The sequence below is a fragment of the Leuciscus leuciscus genome (genome assembly GCF_965113295.1).
Source record: "Leuciscus leuciscus genome assembly, chromosome: 22".
NCBI classification, from domain to species: Eukaryota; Metazoa; Chordata; class Actinopteri; order Cypriniformes; family Leuciscidae; genus Leuciscus; species Leuciscus leuciscus.
This window is the reverse complement of record NC_138746.1, coordinates 22811705-22834312: the sequence shown is the minus strand read 5'-3', so window position 1 is coordinate 22834312 and position 22608 is coordinate 22811705. Positions and strand designations below refer to the sequence as shown.

General features: G+C 36.6%; 1 protein-coding gene across 3 annotated transcripts in view; it reads right to left on the bottom strand.

Moving 5' to 3' along the window:
* Positions 1-22608, bottom strand: part of LOC309486937 (uncharacterized protein) — a 182420-nt gene that overhangs the window by 111699 nt on the left and 48113 nt on the right. For all 3 annotated transcript variants that reach the window (XR_014201711.1, XM_082154416.1, XM_082154417.1), the window contains 5 exons: positions 20314-20367; positions 15658-15693; positions 13726-13755; positions 11998-12024; positions 11644-11697 (listed from right to left, as the gene is read on the bottom strand). Coding sequence is in view for 2 of the 3 variants with exons in the window: in XM_082154416.1 (XP_082010542.1) it covers positions 11644-11697; positions 11998-12024; positions 13726-13755; positions 15658-15693; positions 20314-20367 (201 nt within the window). In the remaining variant the exon portion in view is untranslated. The remainder of the gene's footprint in view (positions 1-11643; positions 11698-11997; positions 12025-13725; positions 13756-15657; positions 15694-20313; positions 20368-22608) is intronic.

Genomic DNA, 22608 nt, shown 5'->3' with positions numbered 1-22608 from the left:
CTACAATTAGCCCAAGAGTCACTAATTACATAAATCACCACAATTAGCGGATTCATTATGCTCCTTTTTCACTGAGTAACACTTTTGCTAAGATAAAAGGAGCAATTATGATGCCTGCACCCTCCGCTCAAATCCCACAGCAGAAAATATAACATGTCAGTATTTCAGTATCTTCTCTGCACATGCACAAAGAAGGGAATAAACCTGAAAACCTGAAAGAGCATGGCGCAACCAAGGCCAAAGTCATGGGTTAGATTCCCACAAAAACTGAGCATGCTTTAAGATAGATAGAACGAATGAACGATAGAACAAACGATAGAACAAACGATAGAACAAACGATAGATAGATAGATAGATAGATAGATAGATAGATAGATAGATAGATAGATAGATAGATAGATAGATAGATAGATAGATAGATAGATAGAACATCCAAACTATAGAAGGAATGATAGAACGGACGATCGAACGAACAAACGATAGACAGAACGAACGAATGACCGAGCCAACAAATGATAGACAAAACAAACGATAGAAAGAAAAAATGTTAGACAAAACGAATGAACAAACGATAGAACAAACAAATGGTAGACAGAACGAACGATAAAACGAACGAATGACAGAACAAACAAACGACAGACAGAATGAATGATAGAATGATCAAATGATAGAACAAACAACAGAATGGACGATAGAGAGAACAAATGAACGAACAAACGAGAGAACGATAGAACGGATGATAGATAGAATTAACGATCGATCGATATACAGATAGATAGAAGGAATGATAGATAGAACAAACGATAGATAGATAGATAGATAGATAGATAGATAGATAGATAGATAGATAGATAGATAGAACGATAGAACGAACATGCGAACTATAGAAGGAATAGGCCTAAATGACAGAATGGACGATCGGATGAACAACAGAATGAACAATAGAACGAACGAACGAACGACAGAACGAATGATAGATCGAATAAACGATAGACAGAACGAACGAACGACAGAGCCAACAAATGATAGACAAAACGAACGATAGAAAGAACAAATGATAGACAAAACGAATGAACGAATGATAGAACAAACAAACAACAGACAGAATGAACGATAGAATGATCAAACGATAGAACGTACGATAGAACAAACTACAGAATGGACGATAGAGAGAACAAATGAACGAACAAACGAAAGAACGATAGAACAGATGATAGATAGAATTAACGATCGATCGATCGATATACAGATAGATAGAAGGAATGATAGATAGAATGAACGATAGGACGAACGACAGATATAACGTTAAAAAATGTATAAAACAAACGATTGAATGATAGATAGAACAAATGAACGAACGAACTTTTGATCGATCGATCAAGCTACAGAGGGTAATTTGTGCCTACTGTCAACACATCAGTTTATTTTATCTGTCTATATATGTCTATCTATCCCAAAATGATAGTCTATCATACATTTTTTTAAAACGTACAAAAAAAATCCATCATTGCAAAAAAAAATATATATATATATATACAGGTATATTTCTTGTAAGTCGCTTTGGATAAAAGCACCTGATAAATGAATAAGCGTAAATGTAAGCTTCAAGTTCTTGATTTCACATCTCATACAGTAGGTCAATTTATTTAGAATAAATAGAATAAAAAAATAGAATAAACAATAAAACAGTCCAGTATATCCGCTGAGATACAGCTGCAATATTAATTGAGCCGTTAAAATAAAAATAAAAATATATATATAACGATAAATACTTATATGTATCTCTATCGCAGTGAACAATCTTAATTGTCAAATGCTTGGCTTTGACGAAGCTGTTTTGATTTCATAAAATGGATCCAAAATGATGATTTAATTTAAAGATGATTGATGCTGCATAGTGTGTGAAAAAGCAGATTTGTACATTAGCGTGTATAGAGTGAGAACACCATGTCCTTCGCCGCTTAATGAAAAGTTTGAAGCTCCTATCTGATAACACTCTGCATCCCACTAGCTTTAACAGGCGATGAACACCATTATGCGAGTGTGAGGTGAACTCACACATTGAACAACATCTACACTGAACCCACACATGACTGTGTGCCAGCCAGAGCCAGGCTGAACGCTGGAGAACTTGGCAGAACATTAAACGAGAACATGCCCCGTGTATGTTCTGGCTTAGGGGCGAACACACTGTGATACGCAAGAGTGGGCTGTTGCTTTTCTGTCTCCTAATAAAACCTATTTACTGTGGGTGTATTACAGAGGTTTGTGCCCTCTCTGTTTACCCAAGCACACACACAAACGCACTCCCACACACACCTGCAGCACAAGTAGCCGTTCTCCAGCTCGATTCTGACTAATTGCGCAAATGTGTGTCAGCTGAAGTTGGCAGTTGACTGAGTGTAAGGTAAACTGGCAGTCTGGTTGCCATGGCATGCGTGCCTGTGCTTTCCTACGTCCTGCGGATCAGGAAGCCAGCAGCAAAAGCTTTGCACACCATTCCATGCACTGATGAATATTTCAGTGTGCCGCCATCGGGAAGGAGAGAAATCCTTTTTTTTTCTTCTGCTGGCACTCCTCTGCTTCCTGTTTGATCTCTTGCAGTGTGTCAGACGGTCCCAAAGTCCTCCAGTTTTGCTCATCATGTGGTGTCGGTGCCATCCATAATGGATAAAAGTAAGCCTTTTCACATTACTATTCATGCCTTTTCTCTAGTGCAATCCAGTCGCACTCGCAACGCATTATTATTTAAATTAGCTCGATGCCACCCTCCAACGTAAACAGACACGTAAACCACAAACTCATTCACACACACACACACACATACACACAAACGCATGTATACACACCAAAGTGGTCTCATTAGCAGGAGCTTCACTAGACGTAAATATGCAGGGCCCATTAGCACCACACTATAATGCAAAACTGTCTGCAAGTAAATAATTCATGCCTGCATAAAAGGCATTATCAAGTAAAAATTTAGGGAAAATAAATGTATAATATAATAATAATAATAAGTAAGGATAATCCACGGCTAGCTGTGCATTTAATGGTTTTAATGCACGATGTGGAGGCAAAGAACCATTAAATGTTTAATGCACAGCTAGCCGTTGACTATCCCGCTTACACCATAGTCATTTGCCAGCATTGACAACTTAAAGCTGTTATTGATGTTTGCAGTGCAATATTTAACCGGAAGTATAAAATTGACGGTTATTTTCATCAGTTACGGCTCTTTTGATATAGCATTTTGTCCGCTTTGAATCAGACACAGAGATAAAGTAGTGCGTAGGCCGTACACACCGGGACGAATATCGGCGCGCGTTATTCGCCAGCGTTTTTCAACGCGTTTTTTGTGTTCACACCCAAGCGATTTTCGCTGACGATGAGCCGAGTGAACATGCAAATTCATTCCCTGACATTAGATGGCGCTTAATGTAAACAGAAATACAATACCACTCCATAACAGTCTATACTCTGCAATACCACTCCATAACAGTTATCTTTTATCAAGATTTTTGTAGTCGCTGTCGCGTTTGTCATATAGTTCTTTATATTCCGACACCAACGAGACCAGCAGCTCTACATTCATCTTGCATTGCATCTTCCTCGTCTTATTTCTTCCCGGCAGTGTCTGTCTATGGGCAGTGTAGACGCTACTTGGCGTATATCTTTTTCGCTGTTACGTATGTGTGCTCGGCAAGACCGTTTTGTGTTTGTGTTTTGACCCAAGTTGTGTTTTACTGTAACTTCAGAAGCTCCAGACACGTGAGCAAAAGCGCCAATCTCATTGGTCGGATAGTATTTGACGCGGCGTGTCAAACCCAAAAAACGAACCCGAGGCGTTAAAAAAAAAAAAACGCTTTTACGCGTGGCGTTTTTCGCGTCGGTGTGCACACTCACATTGGCGCCCTTTGTTTAGTCACGACGCGTTAAACGTCGGCGAATATCGCGCGCGAAATTCGTCCCGGTGTGTACGGGCCTTTAGATTACATTTATTTGAATGAATGAATTATAACATTTATTTGAATTCATTATGGATAGAGAGAGAGAGAGAGAGAGAGAGAGAGAGAGATTTTTCAGCGTCTCTCTCTCTCTGTTAACAATGAAGCTGTGAGTTTAATTAGTTCAAAAAAGCGATGTAACCCCTTCGTTGCTGAGAAATATAATGTAGCGATTCAGTGGCGAATCGATTGTATTACTAAAAGTTGCTGGGCAGCGTTGATAAGTTTCTGTGTTGCTGAATGTTTGTGTGTGCAACCATAATTATGTGTGTGCGCTACAATGAAAGTGCATTAATTTAGAAACAGTGATAAAACTGACTTGGAACTACCTGTGCATTAAACGGTTTTATTGCACACCTTCCAGCCAATCAGAATCGAGAATTCAGACAAACCATGGTATAATAAAAATTAAATGTATAACCTTATTAATAACAATAATAATTCATAACAACAACAATAAATAATAATAATACAATAAATAAATTAAATACATAATATAATTAACAATATACATGTAATCACTTGTAATGTTTATTTATTTATAAGTGACAAATAATAAAAAAAATGATTATAGTAATACTAATAACAATAGTTAAATACTTAAAATAAATAAATGCAAATGCATACATTTAATAATAATACATTAAATAAAATGCATACTATAAAAATAGTGTGAGTTTGGTAACCAGAGTGGTTACAAGGGTCAAAAGTTAAAATTTACAAAATTAAATAGGAACTTGGGTGTATTCATTCTGTGATTTGATTAATTTTAACAGAACTGTATGGTGCTAATGCGGTTTCTAGTATGTAAAAAACTTTTTTTCCGTGGGAAGACAGACAGATAGCAGCAGAAGTGTGAGGGGGCGGTGAAGTACAGCACTGGGACCTGCTCTGAAAAAGTTACCTGCTAGGTAGCAATTCATTTTCGATGAGAGGAACGGGCGGGCAGAGTGGGCACAATCCCAAGAAACTGCTGTGGATGAGCCGAAAAGAAGCGGAGTGCAAGGCTGTGTGGTCACAATTCCATGATAAATGATAAGGATATAGACTATAGAGCATTTATATATTTAGGGCTATTCAGAAAACACCACTAATTTTGGACCAATTAAATGATGTGGTGGGCGGGGCAACCTAACATGACTTCAGCAACCTAACATGACTTAGTTCTGAAACCTTTTTGCTTAATGTTTTCACTCATTTAAGTATAAAAACAATTGTGTGAGGTTTACAAGAAAAAAAAAAAAAAAAAAAAAGGAATTAGACAATTTTACAAAGAGGTTAAAAAAAAATTATTTCAAATATATTCTCTGAAAACAAGTCTTACGCAGTTTTGTTTCTCAAGTAAATAATCCTATTTAAAGGCCCCCTGAAATCAAAATTTAAGTTTTTTAGCTTTTAGTATGAATATGTTAGCCTTAAGGTTATGAATAAGCTGGTGTGTTCCAAAACAATGACAAAAGTCGCATTTAGGAGATATAAGCATTCAAAACTTACAGTCTCTCACTTCCGCTAAAATGGATCACGGATTTTTATGACATCACTGTGGACTTCAGCTTCTCATCACATCTTCTGCCCAATCAAATGCTCTCTAGAATCTAAAGCGTCCCGCCCCCTATGCTATTAATACCACATGACCAAAGCGACCGTTGACATGTCACGGAGGTGTGTGTGTGTTCGGTTGCTCAAACGCTCGAGTTATATTCCGTTTTTCCAACTATACGTTGGTTAAGAATGAAATGGCTAGAATTTATTCACACCTCTACTATCAACGTATCATCAGCGCACAATCCACAATTGCTTCCATGGTGCTGTCAAGTAGGACTTGCAGTCTGTGAGGTAAACTAAATGCTATTGGCTATTTGAAAAGGGGGAGGAGCCATTCAATATGTCCCGCCTTAGCTTCATGTTTCAGTGGAAATTACGTCAACTCACCATACAAAGCTGCGCGTTCCAAGGCACTTCGGTGGGCCTTTAAAGAATGCTGGGTTATTTCTTTTACTAGAAAACTAGATGAAAATACCAATGAATAAAATTATTTTAATGCAGTGCGAGAACGCTCTTACCCTCTCTCTGATCTTCCATCACATAATTAACATGAGCTCTTATCCCACGGCTAGTCAGATCCATTCCATTATTATTTTAGTGTCTTTTATTGCTATATGCTTGAGTTATTACAGATATTGACATTCAGACATTATTAAGTAAACTTCATCAGCCGGATGGCAGGAGGGCTGACTCCTTTGACCCTTCCACTAAGAAATCTATGAGAAAGGCTCTCCAGCTTGCTTTGCACGTCTCAAATTTCCTGAATATATTACAAGAGATATTGTATTTGCTTAATCAGTGAGGAAGGTAGGTAACCGTAATGTGATCCCTTCCAATAACTCTGAACTATTAAAGGGATAGTTCACTAAGAAATGAATTCTGTCATAATTTACACATCCTTAAGTTGTTCCAAACCTGTATGAATTTCTTTCTTCTGCTGAACATGAAATATATTTTGAAGAATATGGGTAACTAAACAGTTGATGGACCCCAATGACATCCATAGTATGGAAAAAAAAATAGTATGGAAGTCAGTGGGGCTCATCAACTTTGGTTACCCGTATTATTCAAAATATCTTCATTTGTGTTCAGCAGAAGAAAGAAATTCATACAGGTTTGGAACAACTTGAGGGTGAGTAAAGGATGACAGAATTTTCATTTTTAGGTGAACTATCCCTTTAAAGGCCTGTTTCACCCAGCATACATAATCAGTCCATTAGCAAATAGCAGACTGAAAATTTATAAATGAAATTGTTACACACACATATATATATATATATATATACACACAGTACGGGTCAGAATTATTTGCCCCCTTGGTAAATATGATCAAAGATTGCTGTAAAAAATAAATTTGCATTGTTAATTCTTTTGATATTTTATAAATAAATAAAAAGCAGAAATCTGTTCCTTCATTGAAGTAAAAGAATTGAAAGTGGGGGGATAAATCACATTATGAAATAAATGTTTTTCTCCAAAACACATTGGGAACAATTATTTGCCCCATTTGAAAAATACTTTTTGCAACCTCCTTTTGCCAAGATAACAGCTCTGATTCTTCTCCTATAATGCCTGATGAGTTTGGAGAACACCTGACAAGAGATCAGAGACCATTCCTCCATACAGAATCTCTCCAGATCCTTCAGATTCCCAGATACATGTTGGCGCTTCTTCTCTTCAGTTCAGCCCACTCATTTTCTATAGGGTTCAGGTCTGGGGACTGGGATGGCCATTGCAGATGCTTGGTTAAAAAAAAAAAAAAAGAGCTTTTTGGCAGAAAACACTTAAGATGGGTTTGGTGCACACAGAGATAAAAAAGTACCCCACTGCTGTATCTTTAATGCTGTGGGCCTTATTTTCTGCCAGAGGTCTGACCAGCACTGTGTGTGTATATATGTATATATATATATATATATATGGCAAAATTAACACGTAATTAATTTCTTCAGTTTAATGTGTTAAAAAATTTTAACGCAATTAACGCAGTCATCCTTGGCTAGCGTTGCATTATATGATCACGTTTTAATTCATGCAAATTATTTTAAACCATTCAAGCATGATAAGATACAAAAGAGAATGTAGCGCGAGTCTCTCAGTGTATCTCCTGTGACACACACTCATGCACACAGAAAGCCGCTTCAGAAAGCGCTTGAACGGACAAAAACACACAAAATTCCAAAATGCCCATTTTGTCATGTATCCCCTAACCCTAACCCTCTTAAAATAATGAAATGTTTTAATTGATTAAAAGCACTATATATATATATAAAGAGAGAGAGAGTTTTGTTTTATATATTGCAATTTTGTTTGTTTTATCTTTTTAATTAGAAATAATACAGTTCTTTTTATAAAAAAACATATTGCAAAATGTTGTGTAAATATATATATATACATGTATTTCTGTTGATTTCTGGGCACTATGTACAGAAAAAAGGGCACCAAAATGCTTACATGCACAATTGTGAATGCTGTAACCTCTTGGTTGGCTGCCAAAATAAATCCAAGTAAATAAATGCTTACGCTTGTCGTGTGACACAGGCCAAAGAATTAACCTTGCTGGAAGCAAAATATTCACTGCCGCAAAGATGGCAGCCGAGTATGACTGATAGTGGTGTGGAGAATGAGAGCTACTAATTGGGTGAGAGTCTCTCGCCAGCAGAGGCTTGTCGTCGTCTAGAAGGCCAGTAATAATGACCCATGTCCCTCCTTTCCCCAAATAGCCTCCAAGACTGCAGAGCGCCGCAATCCTGCTCAACAAGTTACCCGGCTGCATGTGACTCGCCATATATAACCCGAAACCTTACCACATCCCTGCTTGCCGGGAAGCTGTGCAGTCATCAAAGCAAAGTTATTTATAGGGCCAAATAGTGTCTTTTGCAACAAAACAACATACTTGACAGATACTGATCTAAACGACAGCCGGAAAAGAATTCAGTCTAACTAAGTCTCGCGGCAAGCTAACTCGCGTGGGCGGTAAACGTTAGCACGATCCCTCGCGAGCGCAGAGAATTTAATGAATTCGCAGGGTGCCGACCACAAGATCATTAGAACACACCGTCTGGATTCTAAACAGCTTTTTTCTGTAACACCACCCAATTAAAGAGGAATCATGTTGGTAGAAGCTGACATTATGTTCAGAATTCTGCAAGAAAGGTCATATGCTTGTAGTGGCCTTTTAATCTCGCAGAAGGTAGGGGTACAAACAAATTGTGCTTGTTTTGAGAGAAAAGTTTAGTGAAACGTTTTACTGTTTGTAAAAAAAATTGCATACGTGTCACTGTGCCTCGAAAGTACACTTCTTGTTTTGTTCTCGAAGCGAGACAGCACTGCCTAGTGAAAAAAAACCTATACCAAAATGTATTTTAAAACTATAGTACAAATCTATTAACATATTTACTGACACCACTTGAGACATACTGATATAAATATTATAATTAAACTTTATTTGGAGTAGTACTTTTTTGCAAAATGCACATTTCTTAATATTAAGCCTAAAATGTGTTTTAATATCACTGTTGGGAAGGAATAGGATAGTATGATCTCTGTATAATATCAGTCTTTAAATGAAAGATATCTAAAGTAAACTTGCAATAGTTCCATTTTAGCACAATAAAATATACTTATGTATATATTTAGTCGAACTTCAGCACTATTTCCGGATAACTAAAGTGCATTAAGTACAAAATAAGTTGTTCCAATTTTAGCAGACTTTAAGAATATCAATTTAGTATACCAAAAGTACAATTACAGGGTTTTTATATTAAGTAAATGTAAATGTATCTGTAGTATACTTTCATATACATTTTTTTATATTTATTTTCACAAGAGCTATCTAGCAGCAGCATTCTCAGATGTCATTTACAGAACTGTACATTTTGTTTAAGAGGGCAAAAATCTAATTTACACACCCTCATGTCATTCCAAACTTTTATGACTGACTTTCTTCTGGGGAACACAACACATATTTTAACATAAGCGTATATCATGAGCATCATGAACGAATTATTAATTTTTGGGCGAACTTTCCCTTAAAGCTATATCTGTGAAATATGATTAATGAATTTTGGACAGAGAAATTCTGATTTTAAAAAGTCTAAAGAACAAATTATAGTTTGTGGTAAAATCCATTTCCTTTAACAACAAAGTGAACTGTGGTTGCTTTACATGTCAGCCAATTGGCTCTTCCTGGTTCTTCTGGCTGGTTCTCAGCTGCACTGTGTGCCAGATCCAGATCGTATGCCAAACGTCTGGATATTCAAGACTAATAATAGCAGGGCTCAACAATAAGGATGGATCTGCTGGCCCGGGGCCTGTTTGACAGTGTTTCAGGCCAGATGACAGAACTGTCACACAATTTTACACTCACTTGTAAAACCATTTGTTATGCCACGCAAACTCGTAATGATTTTGTTGTAGTTTTCCAGCGAAAGTACAGAAATTACGATTACGATGATCTTTTCTTCCCGGTTGTGACGTACATCCGAGTGAAACAAGAAAAAAATGCAGGCCGGGACTTGATTTTGTCCATTGGGTCCATTGGATTGTTGGACGGTTGTCATTTGCTATTGGTCGATCTCATGTGAGTGACAGGTTGTCCCACCCTCATGCCAGTAAACACATTATTGAGAAGAGAAGAGATGTTATTTTGATTAAAGATTACGAGGGCACATGAATAAAAATAAAATAATGATGTGCACGGATAAATCATTTATAATAAATACCGCAATACTCCCTTAAAAAAAAAAAGAATTGTCAATTTTGATTGCATGGTGACTAATGAATTTATGTGGAGTTAGATAGCTGTATAATTCCTAGCTTTCTAATTTCAAGCAAATTTTCATTTTAAAATAAATGAATAAATAGATACAAATTCATAAAATATGTTTAAATGTATAATAATAATTTGACAAAAAAAATACACATTTAAAAAAATGTATATAAAACTAAAATAAATCCTTAAAAGAATAGTAAAATTCTATCATCATTTACTCACCCTCAAGCTGTTTCAAACCTGTATGAATTTCTTTCTTCTGCTGAACACAAAGAAAGATATTTTGAAGTATGTCGGTAACCAGACACTAACAGTTGATGGACCCCATTGACTTCTAAAGTGTTTTTTACCTACATTATTCAAAATATCTTTCTTTGTGTTCAGCAGAAGAAAGAAATTCATACAGGTTTGAAACAACTTGAGGGTGAGTAAATGATGACAGAATTTTCATTTTTAAGTTAACTATTCCTTTAAAAATCCTTATTGTTTTACCCTGAATACAGAGACCAATTGTGGACTTGAACAGGGAATTGTTCAGCCATTCCGAGTGGAAACGCTCCCAACCAGTGTGGACAAAATCCAGATGTCTATGGCACGGTGCATCACTCAATCCATCACTGAACTGAAAAATACCCAACAGTGTCATGATAACACTCCAGTGAACACCACTGCAGAGGATAATAAATATTCATTCATTCTGTTGAATGGGTTTAATGCTGCTCTTACAGTCCCTGCGGCGGACCCAAGTATTCTCCTCCATCTAAGTGGCATGCATTTTTAATACTTTTTATCACATTCAAGGGAGTCGAGAAACAACTGTACGGCATTCAGGACCATTAACCACTCGAGGAGCCGAGATAACATTTGCGTTAACAGGTGTTAGCGTGCCTCTAGTGAAATGGCTCAACGGCTTAGGTAATTCAAATAAGCGGAACACGCAACTGCAATTTGTTGCAGGCAGTCAAACCTCACATAAAGCTTTTTTCAGGCCGTAAGCAGAGCAACAATTTAACCCTTGGCCGGTGGCATTGAGAAACAAAGGATAAAATCAATAATGAAACAGTATCGTTTTCTCAATAGGTTGGAGCATGTCGCGCTTGAACCGTAAATCAACACTTGAGATTGCCGGGGTTGGCCGTACGTGCTGTCAGTCTACGGTTGAATATTCAGAGTCATCCCCATGAGACCAGGCCCACACAGAGGTCTCCGATCTTTTTCTCGTTCCAGCTGCTGCCGGGTGACTCGCTGACGGGTCGGTCACATAAACACATATGCAACGTGGATCCAGCCCACACAGGCAGCGGCCTGCTTTGGTTTACTCACCCTTTTGCCCTCTTTCCCTGGTGCTCCTGGTTGACCGGGTAGGCCAGGATCTCCCTGGGGAAGATGGGTAATGGATCAGGAATCTAGCTCTCAGAAAACATTGCAGGCTAGTCTGGATTTAGCTGTCTGTGGTCATAATTGCCCTAAAAAAACATGATAAGATCCAGAAGCAACATTGATGTGAATATGAGCACATAGCAGCTGGCTCTGCCTGGACGGGTTTACATGTCGGCGCTTATTAAAGTGCTGAGAGACAGATGTTCAAACGGCATGTTCACAACTCATGGGTGAACTTCGTTATGGAAGGCAAAAAAATTAATATTCAATTTATAAAAATGCTGTTGAAGCACTTACCTTTTCTCCAGGGACTCCTGGGGGACCCTAAAAAAAAAAAAAAGAAGACAAATTTAAATGATTTTTAATATTCAAACAAAACAATTGGTGTCATTAAATTATTATTATTTTTTAAACTCTTATGTGCACCAAAACTACATTTACTTGATATAAATACATTAAAAGCAGTAATATTGTGAAATATTATTACAATTAAAAAAAATGTATATTTGAATATATTTTAAAATGTAATTTTCTACTGTGAAAAAGCTGAATTGTCTGCATTGGTATCATGATCTTCAGAAATCGTTTTAATATGCTGATTTGCTGTTCAAGAAACATTTCTTATTATTATCAAAAGTTAAACAATTCAATTATTTAAACAATTATTATTATATATATTAGGGATATATTAGGGATATCGTGATACATTTTTGTTGTTCATTTCTTTAAAGAATAGGGAGTTCAAAAACAAAATATATTGAAACAGTAAAGACATTTATAATGTTGTAAAATATTTTTGATCAATTTAATGCACCCTTGCTGAATACAAGTACTATTAAAAAAACCCACAAAAAAACCCCCACTAAGTAACTTGTATTTGGTGTAATTGTATTTGGAAATGCCAGTGCTTGCAACGCAGCAATAGAATAGTGTTTAAAAGGGAACATGAAATGTATTGTTTTATTGTTTTATAATGTTTCATAATGTTTCCTGGGGTTCACTTCTAATGTTAGTATGATTTTTACATCAAAAATAAAAAGCCATTTCCTACCCAGATTTTAGCCCTCTGATTTAAACACTGTTTGAAGGGGCGTGTCTGCTGTGAGACTTCAGTGTAAACGCCCACTGCTGTGATTGGCTAACATCTTTGCATATGAAATAAGTATTACATGTGGAACTCTCTCGAAAACTTTTACTACGTTTTTACTAATACAGCTCTCAAGGTTAACTAATTGTGAAAAGTGTTGATTATAGCATTATATTTAGATTATGGCATGAAAGGTTGCAGTGATGAGCATTGTAGCTAATCACAGACATGTTGAGCGCATGAATGTAGTGATCTCATCGTTACAACTCGATTTCAGCACGCTAACGAATGCTTTCATGACACTAACAGTGCAAACCATGGTGCAAACACAATGTAAGTAAGAGATTCGTTGATTATAACGGGAGTTTTGGAGAGAACTCAGTCACTGATAAACTCAAGATGTTTGATTGACAGCTCCAACGATTGTAAAGGGAGCGTTTTTTGATGGCTTTCTATATAAATTGTAATGACAGTTTAAATAACAGATTATTTTAATCCTACTAAGAGAAACAATGTGAAGTCGACCGTTTAGTCACTGGTTTGATTTACTGACACATAGACAAAGAACATCTGACTGTATCTTCATGAATCATTACATATCAGAAATCACTGATCACAGATCAGGCATTAGAATTAATAAAGTTACTTTTCATGGTGTCGCATTACTATATATATATATCAAAAAAAAATGTATTGAGTCAATACATTAAGCATATTGAGTTGAATTAGATACAGGAATATCTGAAGCAGAAGCAGACCAAGTGTTTTGCTATGAATCATCAAAAATTCCAGGAAAATGCAGGAAAAGGAGGATATCAGTAGTGAGGGCTGCCTTTCAAGCACTATTATAAAATCCTCATGAAAGAAAACAAACTAAAATCTGCACTGCTACGTGCTGGCTTTCAGTTTCAGAACACAGAAATGAAATGTGTTTTTACCTGGTCTCCTTTTTGAGCTTGCTTTTCAATCTAAGAGAAAGCAGAAGGGAAATTATAATAATGTATTTCATCAAACAGAGATGGCAATTACCTTCAGCTATTAATATTGTTAAAACAAAGGTCAGGAACCAAGATATCTTTACAGTACATGACCCAGTAAAAGGACAAACCACATGACCATCACATACAGACACATACCGATGGCCTTTCAAATGCAGAGTAAAACAGTGTGGTGTTCTCTTACAGCTGGCATCCTCGAAAATACTGACACATCTTAGAAACAGCTGCAAAAATAGCCATTCACTCCTAGTGTCTGGTGAAAGTCAAAGAACAAGAGCTTTAAAAGCTCCTAAAACTGTCAAAATGCAACAGGGGAGGGAGAGTGACGTTAGTGTCCGTAGCGACAGATGTCTACGCTGGCAAGATCCATCACAGAATATAAAATAACCTGAAACATTGATAAAATCAGAAATGTCAGCTATAAGCTATTTGTTTAAACCTAAATAATTCAAGTCACTTGTTAAAATGTACTACACGATTTACAACTTGACTACAACTTGACGATTTACAACTTGACTGTGTTGTCGGCTTTCACGTTTGCATCCCTGGTATTCCTGCTTGTCCTCATAAAATGTAAAATTAGCACGAGTAAATAACTGTTATGCCCTGATCCGTTGGGGTTAGTTTGCTGTTTAGGTTACATAAAGGGGCAGAGCTGTTGTACTGTATCCTAACACACAAAGAACATACTGTATATCCCGCTGCTGTTTTATGAGATGTAGCAGACGTGAATTATTAGCACCCTAGTTGCAGGACACGTCTAACCTCCGCAGTCTGGTTGTTCTGGTCGCCCCTGAGTGAGCATGTGCTGGCTCTCCTTTGCCTCTTATTTGTTTTAGTTGTGAAGATGAAGAAAGTGAATGGCATATTTATAGTATTAAAAAGTAGCGCAGTGGAATGGAAAAACGATTTCTGTGTGAACGGCCCTTAACTATTTTTAACTCTAGCAACGAGTTAATAACACGTTTTAAAGGGGTGGTATAATGCCCTTTTCACAAGATGTTAAATAATTATTTGATGTCCCCAGAGTGTGTATGTGAAGTTTTAGCTCAAAATACCCCACAGATATTTTTATATAGCATGTTTAAAAGTTGTCACTTTTTGAGGGTGAGCAAAAAACAACCGTTTTTGTGTCTGTCCCTTTAAATGCAAATGAGCTGCTGCTCCCGGCACAGAGGGCGGAGCTTCAAGAGCTTGTGTCCTTTTATCTCACACAGACATGCACTGAAAATTCTAAAACTTTTAGCCTTAATGTTCAAACCGGAGTCAGAAAGATGGAGAGACTCAAAAAGAAGTGACAACATTTAGACAACGTTTCTGAATGATTAGTTGATGAATTTATGCAGCTTATATGTAGTTATCTTCTAGACATTGATTAGCATATTCTGTCTTGATAATCTATAAATCGCATTCCCAGGGGCGGGTTTATGTACATTTTAGGGTTAGTGATGTCACTAACCCGGGAGGAATGTCGTGTTGTCCCTACCAGCCATTTGTTTTAGTCCTTAAAAAGCAATTTCTTTAAAATAAAATATCTCCCATTGCTTTGAACTTTGAGCATTGCAACTTTGCAGATGTTGTTTATGCTCAAACAGCAGCATTACACACTAACTAAAGTTAGAAAAGTGAAATCATAATCAACCACCCCTTTAATATAACACCCTGCGAGCACCTTTCTCATATCTGTGTCGGCGATACGAAGTCAACCATTCCCTAAAACCTTAGCTAAGACTCCATAAATCTCATTTCATTGCTTAATGCAGCTTATGCATATCATGTTTTATATGGACGTCATTCAAAAAGAGTCAGTGTCAGTATGTCAAGCTCTGAAATGACATGCAGCGTTGTTGTAGGGTGAACTGAGATGCGTACCGACAATGTTTCTGAAACCGGTGTGGCTGGATCCCCCTGTAACAGAGACACAATCAAATTCACGAGAGTGATTATTGTTCAAATATAAGCAGATCATCCAAACAGCTGCATTTTTTTCCTAAAATATACAGAATTGCAAATGATAACGTACAGTTAACAGATCATTATCACAAACTGAATCAGGACAGGGGTTTATAGAGCTTTAACGATCGGGTTATCTGTACATTAAGCCACTTATTACACAGTTTAGTGGCGATTATGCAAAAATCTCTGACTGCAGACTGCCGTATCAGATATTTCAGAGCATTGTGCAATATAGGCTTTATGCCAAAAGTCAACTGAACAAAAAGGAAAACGGGTCACTCATCGCATCCACTTTTCGAAATAAAGTGTCAACAGCTGTATGAACTGACTCAGATATCAATGGACTTTCATGGTAAAATTCAAGAAAAAATAATTGATATTAAATTTGAGATATTCTGCATATGCAACAGATATCAGTTCACCTAAAAATGTACATTCTGTCATCATTTACTCACCCTCAAGTCTGTATGATTTTTTTCTTCTGAAGAAAAAAAAAAAAAGATATTTCGAAACATGTTGATGGACCCCATTGACTTCCATAGTATTTTTTTCCCCCATTGTTTGGTTACCCATATTCTTCAAAATATCTTCGTTTGTTTTCAGCAGAACAAAGGATTTCATACAGGTTTGGAATAGCATGAGGGTGAGTAAATCATGACAGAATTTTCATTTTGGGGGGAACTATCTCTTTAAGTTGGTCCTTTTGAAGGCATCACTGAAAAAAATGATTCGTTGAATTTAATAAAAAAAATTATGGTAAGTGGTTGCACACAATTGATTTAAGCTACATTTAAACAAATGCATTAAGTTGAACTAAAATTGAATAAGTTCAACTTAATACATTTGTTTAAATGTAGCTAAAATCAATTGTGCGCAACCACTTACCATACATTTTTTTATTAAATTCAATGAATCATTTAAGCGCATACAAAAGACCTGGGCCGGAAGTAATGCAACCTGTTTGACAGAACACGGAAGTTAGTTCCGCTAAAGTTTGCTGCGTTAAATAATTATTTTTAAATGATCTGTACTATGGCATTTTTCAAAGAAACATGTTCTTCGTATACCTTAGAAGAAAGTCAGTCATGCGGGTTTGGAAAGACATGAGGGTGAGTAGAAAATGACAAAATGTTCATTTTTAGGAAAACTATTCCTTTAGGAATAACTCGGTTCGGCATATCTGAAAAATATTTGTAAAAATAAAACGACCTGCTGTTCTTATATCTGTGCTTATCTGCTCTTAAATAAAGGACTTTCATATTTTCAAGGTTATGGAATACAAGCGGAGACATCAGTTTAAGTTAAAACCCCCTTGACAAAAACAGGCAGAGCTTTCCACAAATTCAATTTAAATCCACAGAAACTCCACATCAAAGTTTGCTGAAATATAAAGTTGCGAACACCTAAAGCCGGCCCGTTTGAAGATATTCCGAGTCATTCTATGTTTGAAGAGCGTGACGTGTCTTTCCGACTGTCAGTTTCAATCCAAACTAACGGTTTTCCTCCCTCCCTATGTCTGACTGGGAGATGAGATGAAAAAGAAGCTAGTTATTCTCTGCTCGAACGCAGAGGAGCTCATTAGAACTTCAAGGCTTGAAAACACTGCACTGACAATTACGTGCGCAAGCAGGCAAACCAAGAAACCCAATACTGTAAAAGACAATGGGTAATATGGTAGCTAATTAGAGAATAACATTTGATCTATTGTTTGGAAAGAAGTCCCGCTGTGGGCCTTCGTGCACCGGGTTTGGGGAACAAGATATCAGAGCAGGAAGCTCTATTCTACATTCTGTTTTACTGGAGTCACATCTTCCCTGCTGTGAAGGTCTGTCTGTTTTATCAACAGCATCTGTGACACATGGGCCATTACCCCGGGAAAAGAATACATTTGTGAAAACAAACATAAATTGTATTTACAGTACAGTGAAGCACTTAAAATGACAGTCTATGGAGCGAGTCATGGCACTACTTGAAGCGAACAGCAAAAAGAAAAAAGAAAAAATTCAAATTCCAAATTTTACAGTTTGTTTGTTTCTTTTTTACTAAAACTACACAATATTCTGCAACAATAAAATTGCAATAACAAAATCTAGGAATATTTAAGCTTAAAACTAACAAACAAAAATGCTATTGGGGTGAGAAAAAACTATTTAGGACGATATATTCTCTGAACATTAACATTAAATGTAAAAATATGAACTTCACATTACTACTTTGTAATGCTCTAGATCCTCTAGAATGCTTTGGTTGTATATGCTTTAATGCAAACATCATTTTTCATTGTTTTTACAAATAAGTTGAAATTATGAATCAAAAAGCATGTCACAGATGCTGCCAATAGAGCTTAACCTGTTTGTAATCTGAAACATTGCTTTAATATTTATATAGAATCTGTGTCACAACAACATTTTCTTGTTTGTTCATCATACATTATAGTTTTCCCTGTCACCATATGTGTCACCGTATATGTGACTTCCAGTAATAAAATTGATTCCATCCCACAAAACTGAGCAGCTTTCCGTGTGCCTGGTTTACTGAGGCGTTTACTACATGCTGCACTCAGCACAAGCAATATAAGCTACATTATCAATTATTGGATATAGACATGTTTCCTTGTATAATCAGTGGTTATGGTTCTTAAAAGGATTTTTGTAAATTAAGATCATCGTATAAAAAGGACGTCTTTACATTCTGCAACCAATAAACTGATTCAAACAGCTACTGTACTGTAGTGACAAGGTCTGTGTTGACTTGGATGAAATATTGATCTACATACATGCACACGCACGTGCATACAGTACATACATGCATACATAGTATAAACATATTGACAAATATACACATATACAAATACACATATATAATGTATATAAATATATATAATTGAATGTTTGAATCTGATTGGTTGACGAATGTTCTAAGGTGTGCAATTATTTCCAGGGAAACGCACGGCTAAAGTAGTTCCAGGCGGGTCTTGACCAAATTACAGTTCCATATCACTTCGCCAAATGATTTCAGTTATTTCAAAGGTGCTTACAGCTGACACAATGACACCGACCATGCAACTATATATAGTAAACAATAGGATAAAAACAAATCATTTCTCAGTTTTTTGCCACAAAATTAAGGTAATTCACACACGCTTATCACACAGACATATCTCTCTTTCTGTTTCTCTCTCTCTCTCTCTCTCTCTCTCTCTCTCTCTCTCTCTCTCTCTCTCTCTCTAATAACTGCATTAATCAGCTATCATTGGCTCAAGCCTCCGTTACTAGCTCTAAAATGACGTTTTGGAATTAGCAACGGAGGCTTGGGATGAGATGCATAAGAAATTAGTCCTACACACAAGAGCATTTTAAGGGCAAAAACCTGACAAATGTCTTGAAATACATCATCTTAACAATGTCTTGATGTGTGGTAACCATAGTATAAGCGGAATAATTGACTAATTGAAAGTAATCCATACCTCGGGTGATTTTGATGCTCATTTCTCTCTGGATTTAGTCTTGTCCACATAGCATGTTAAGTCAGTGTCAATAAACACTGTTATTTTCATAAAACTGTCAAATTCAACTTCACATTATTATTAGAGACATATTCGATATTTTAAACTCCATGACATTTTTTTTATGTTTATGGAAGCCGATTCTTATGCTCGCAAAGCTGCTTTTATATAAAAAAATGCAGTAAAAACAGTAATAATGAACAATAAAAATATATTTAAACTTTTTTTTGTTTTTTTTTTGTGATCAAAGCTGAAATTTCAGCATCATTACTCTGGTCTTTAGTGTCACATGATCCTTCAGAAATCATTCTAATATGCTGATATTAATTCATATTAATATTTTCAATGTTAAAAACAGTTGCAATGCTTAATATTTTTGGGGAAACCTTGATAATAAAAAAAAATCAAGATTCTTTGATGAACAAAGTTCAAAGAAAACATTTATATATATATATATAAAAAAATAAATAATTGAATAGTCTTTACTGTCACTTTTGATCAATTTAATGCATCCTTTATAATGCAAACCAATTTAATGCAAAAAATGTCACAGATATCCAAACTTTTGTTTTCTGTTCAAACCTATTGTGCAGACATTTCTCCCACAAAAATAATACTTTGACCTTTCTGACTTCATATCTGAGTTCCAACAAATAACTATTGATGTTTTGCAAGGCTGTCACCACATATTTATGGGAACCCAATATCCAATATCTGACTGCTAATCTGAATATTGGTGCTGGAGGCATATTTGGCAGATATGGTCCCTGGTACATTGGGCCTAAAAGTGGGAAAAATAAGTTTTCTAAAGTTTAGCAGTGATATTTTCAAACTTTAAAATGATAAAATGATAATAAAAAAGTCTATTGAAAATTGTCAGGCACAAATGGCACAGTTTCCTAAGATTGACTCACACACAGACTGTGACTTTCCATCTATATAGAAACTCTGGAAAGCTCACTGACTAAAAAAACATCCTTAAGATCATAGATACTCTGCCTCTATCTCCCTCTATGCTACAGTTTGTAAAGGTTGTTACAAGAAATCAAACTGGCAGGGCGACTTACTTTATCACCTTTGAGACCAGGTAGACCTTGAGGTCCAGGATCCCCTTTCAAACCCTGAGGAGACACAACGAACAGGAACCAGTTTAATCACAGAGTCCGCTACCTCACAGCATCCTGACAGGACAACTTAGGGGAAATCTTTCCAGTAAGAAAACAATGTATCAGTTTGACTTCCCTCAAGTTAAAGAATTCAACAGGGAGCCGCTCCAGCCATCTTTTAGTAAAAATCATGCAGTATGTGTCAGTGAAGCGGCGAGAATGAGTGTCTCTAGGTGTTAATGTGGCCTCATTTACATGACAAATCTGCTCACTTCTGCACTTTTTAGTGAATGATTTGCACAAATTGCATATAGACACAAAAACACGCTCGCTTTCACAAGCCCTCCGTCTGGAGTCGGGATTAGAATTCCCATCGCCTGCCTGCTAGAGCTTTGTGAGGGGAAATCTGATTGGAGATAAGGCAAAACCACAGGCAAAGTCAAAACGCAAAGTGCTTAAAAGCAACAGAGAGAGAAAAGGTGATGAAAAAAATAAAGAGGAGCACAAGAAGGTGAGGGAGGGAAAACCGTCCGAGAAGAGGTGGCTGATAAACGAGGCCTGACACGTATTGACAGGTTAAATTTACAGGGACTCTTGCTAGGTGTGACACATCAAGACCGGCAGCCACACAGAGAGAGATTTCTGAAATAAGTCAGAGGGTACTTAGAGAGAAGGGATCACTGGCCCTCAAAACACAGCAATTTGTCTTAGTTAGGCTTTCGAGTGAGACTATTAATACTGAATTATATCAGGCTCAGATGAGCGCCTTGCCCTTTTTTTAATCATGTCTCTGAGTTCGCGGATAGAGATGCGACTAATTTACTCTTGTGATCGCGAAGCTTGTCAAGACAGTTGAGGGAAAGCTCGGCCTCGAGAACACTAATCTGGAGCCCGTCTCCATAAAACTAGACCAATACAAATAAGATGCATAAATCTGGCAAACCTTCTTTTGCATCAGCTGTCTTACTATGAGACTCTGTTTGTGAGAATGATGATAGTGAGGCTTTAAAAAAAATAAAATAAATAGAATATTTATTTTAGATGTAATCTTAGCACTTCCCATTCTCTTGCACTATTTAGAACAACAGCCAATGAAATTGCAAGAGAACACTTGCTTGCTAATTGGGGTCAGGCACACACCTGCCGAGTGGTCGGGCTAACGTAAAACACAAAAAAACAAAAAACAAACAAAAAAAAAACACTATCAAATGCATGGGTGGGTCGAAAGAAAGAAAGAGAAAATTACATTTAAAGCAACATCAAAACACTTTTCCTCTTTGGTCCCCCTACAGGTTGGAAGCGGAATTGTTGTAAATAATTTTGCCTAGTCGCACACTAGCAATTTGTTTATCCAGCACCGGCTTTGGAAATAACGATGTCCACAGACAAGGTAGAGTATGTTGCATAATTTTATGAAAGTATGATGTATTGCGACATCAGAAACGAAGAAAAACAAAATAATGACATTGCTTGCTATTTTTTTTGCTATTGCAACGCTTGCCATAAAGCCAGTCAGTAGTTTCTTATGTCTCATTCGAACTACAGATCCGCTACCCGATCTGGCAAACTTGCATTGTGCGGTTATAGCCGAGAGGGTTGCAAAGTGAATGCAGAAGTTCACACTGTTACGAGTTGATGAACCACTGCAACGATTTTGGAAACATTATTTTGTGGTACAAAAGAATATTTGGTGTTGCTTTAATACAAAAGTACAAATAAAGTTTACAATACAATAACGTTCCATTAGTTAACATTAGTTATTTAACTATTAACGGTAACACTTTATTTTACAGTGTCCTAGTATTAACAGTTAATTATGCATAATTACATGCAACTAACCAACCAAACCCTAATCCCACCCTAACCCTATAGTAAGTACATGCACTTAATAAATATTACTCAGTACTTATATAATTACACTGTAACAATGACACCGTGAAATAAAGTTGTAACCCTAATAACTATATTAAAATCTATCTAACTATATCCTCAATCCAGCAAGCGATTACATTTCTACACCTATCGTTTCTTGACCAAACTTTGACTGAGGTCATAAAAGATAGAAGGATGTAAGAATCAGCACTTGAACCTGATCAGGATTGCAGTACTGTGAAAACACGGGTGGAGGGGGAAGCTCGCATCGGGACTGGGATGGAGGTTAGACTGAGGCTGCTCTTAAATGATGTATGTTCAGAGGGGTCTTTGGAGAGTGCACTCCCGTCCTGCTTTTGGCAGAATCTAATGACTCCTTGAGGG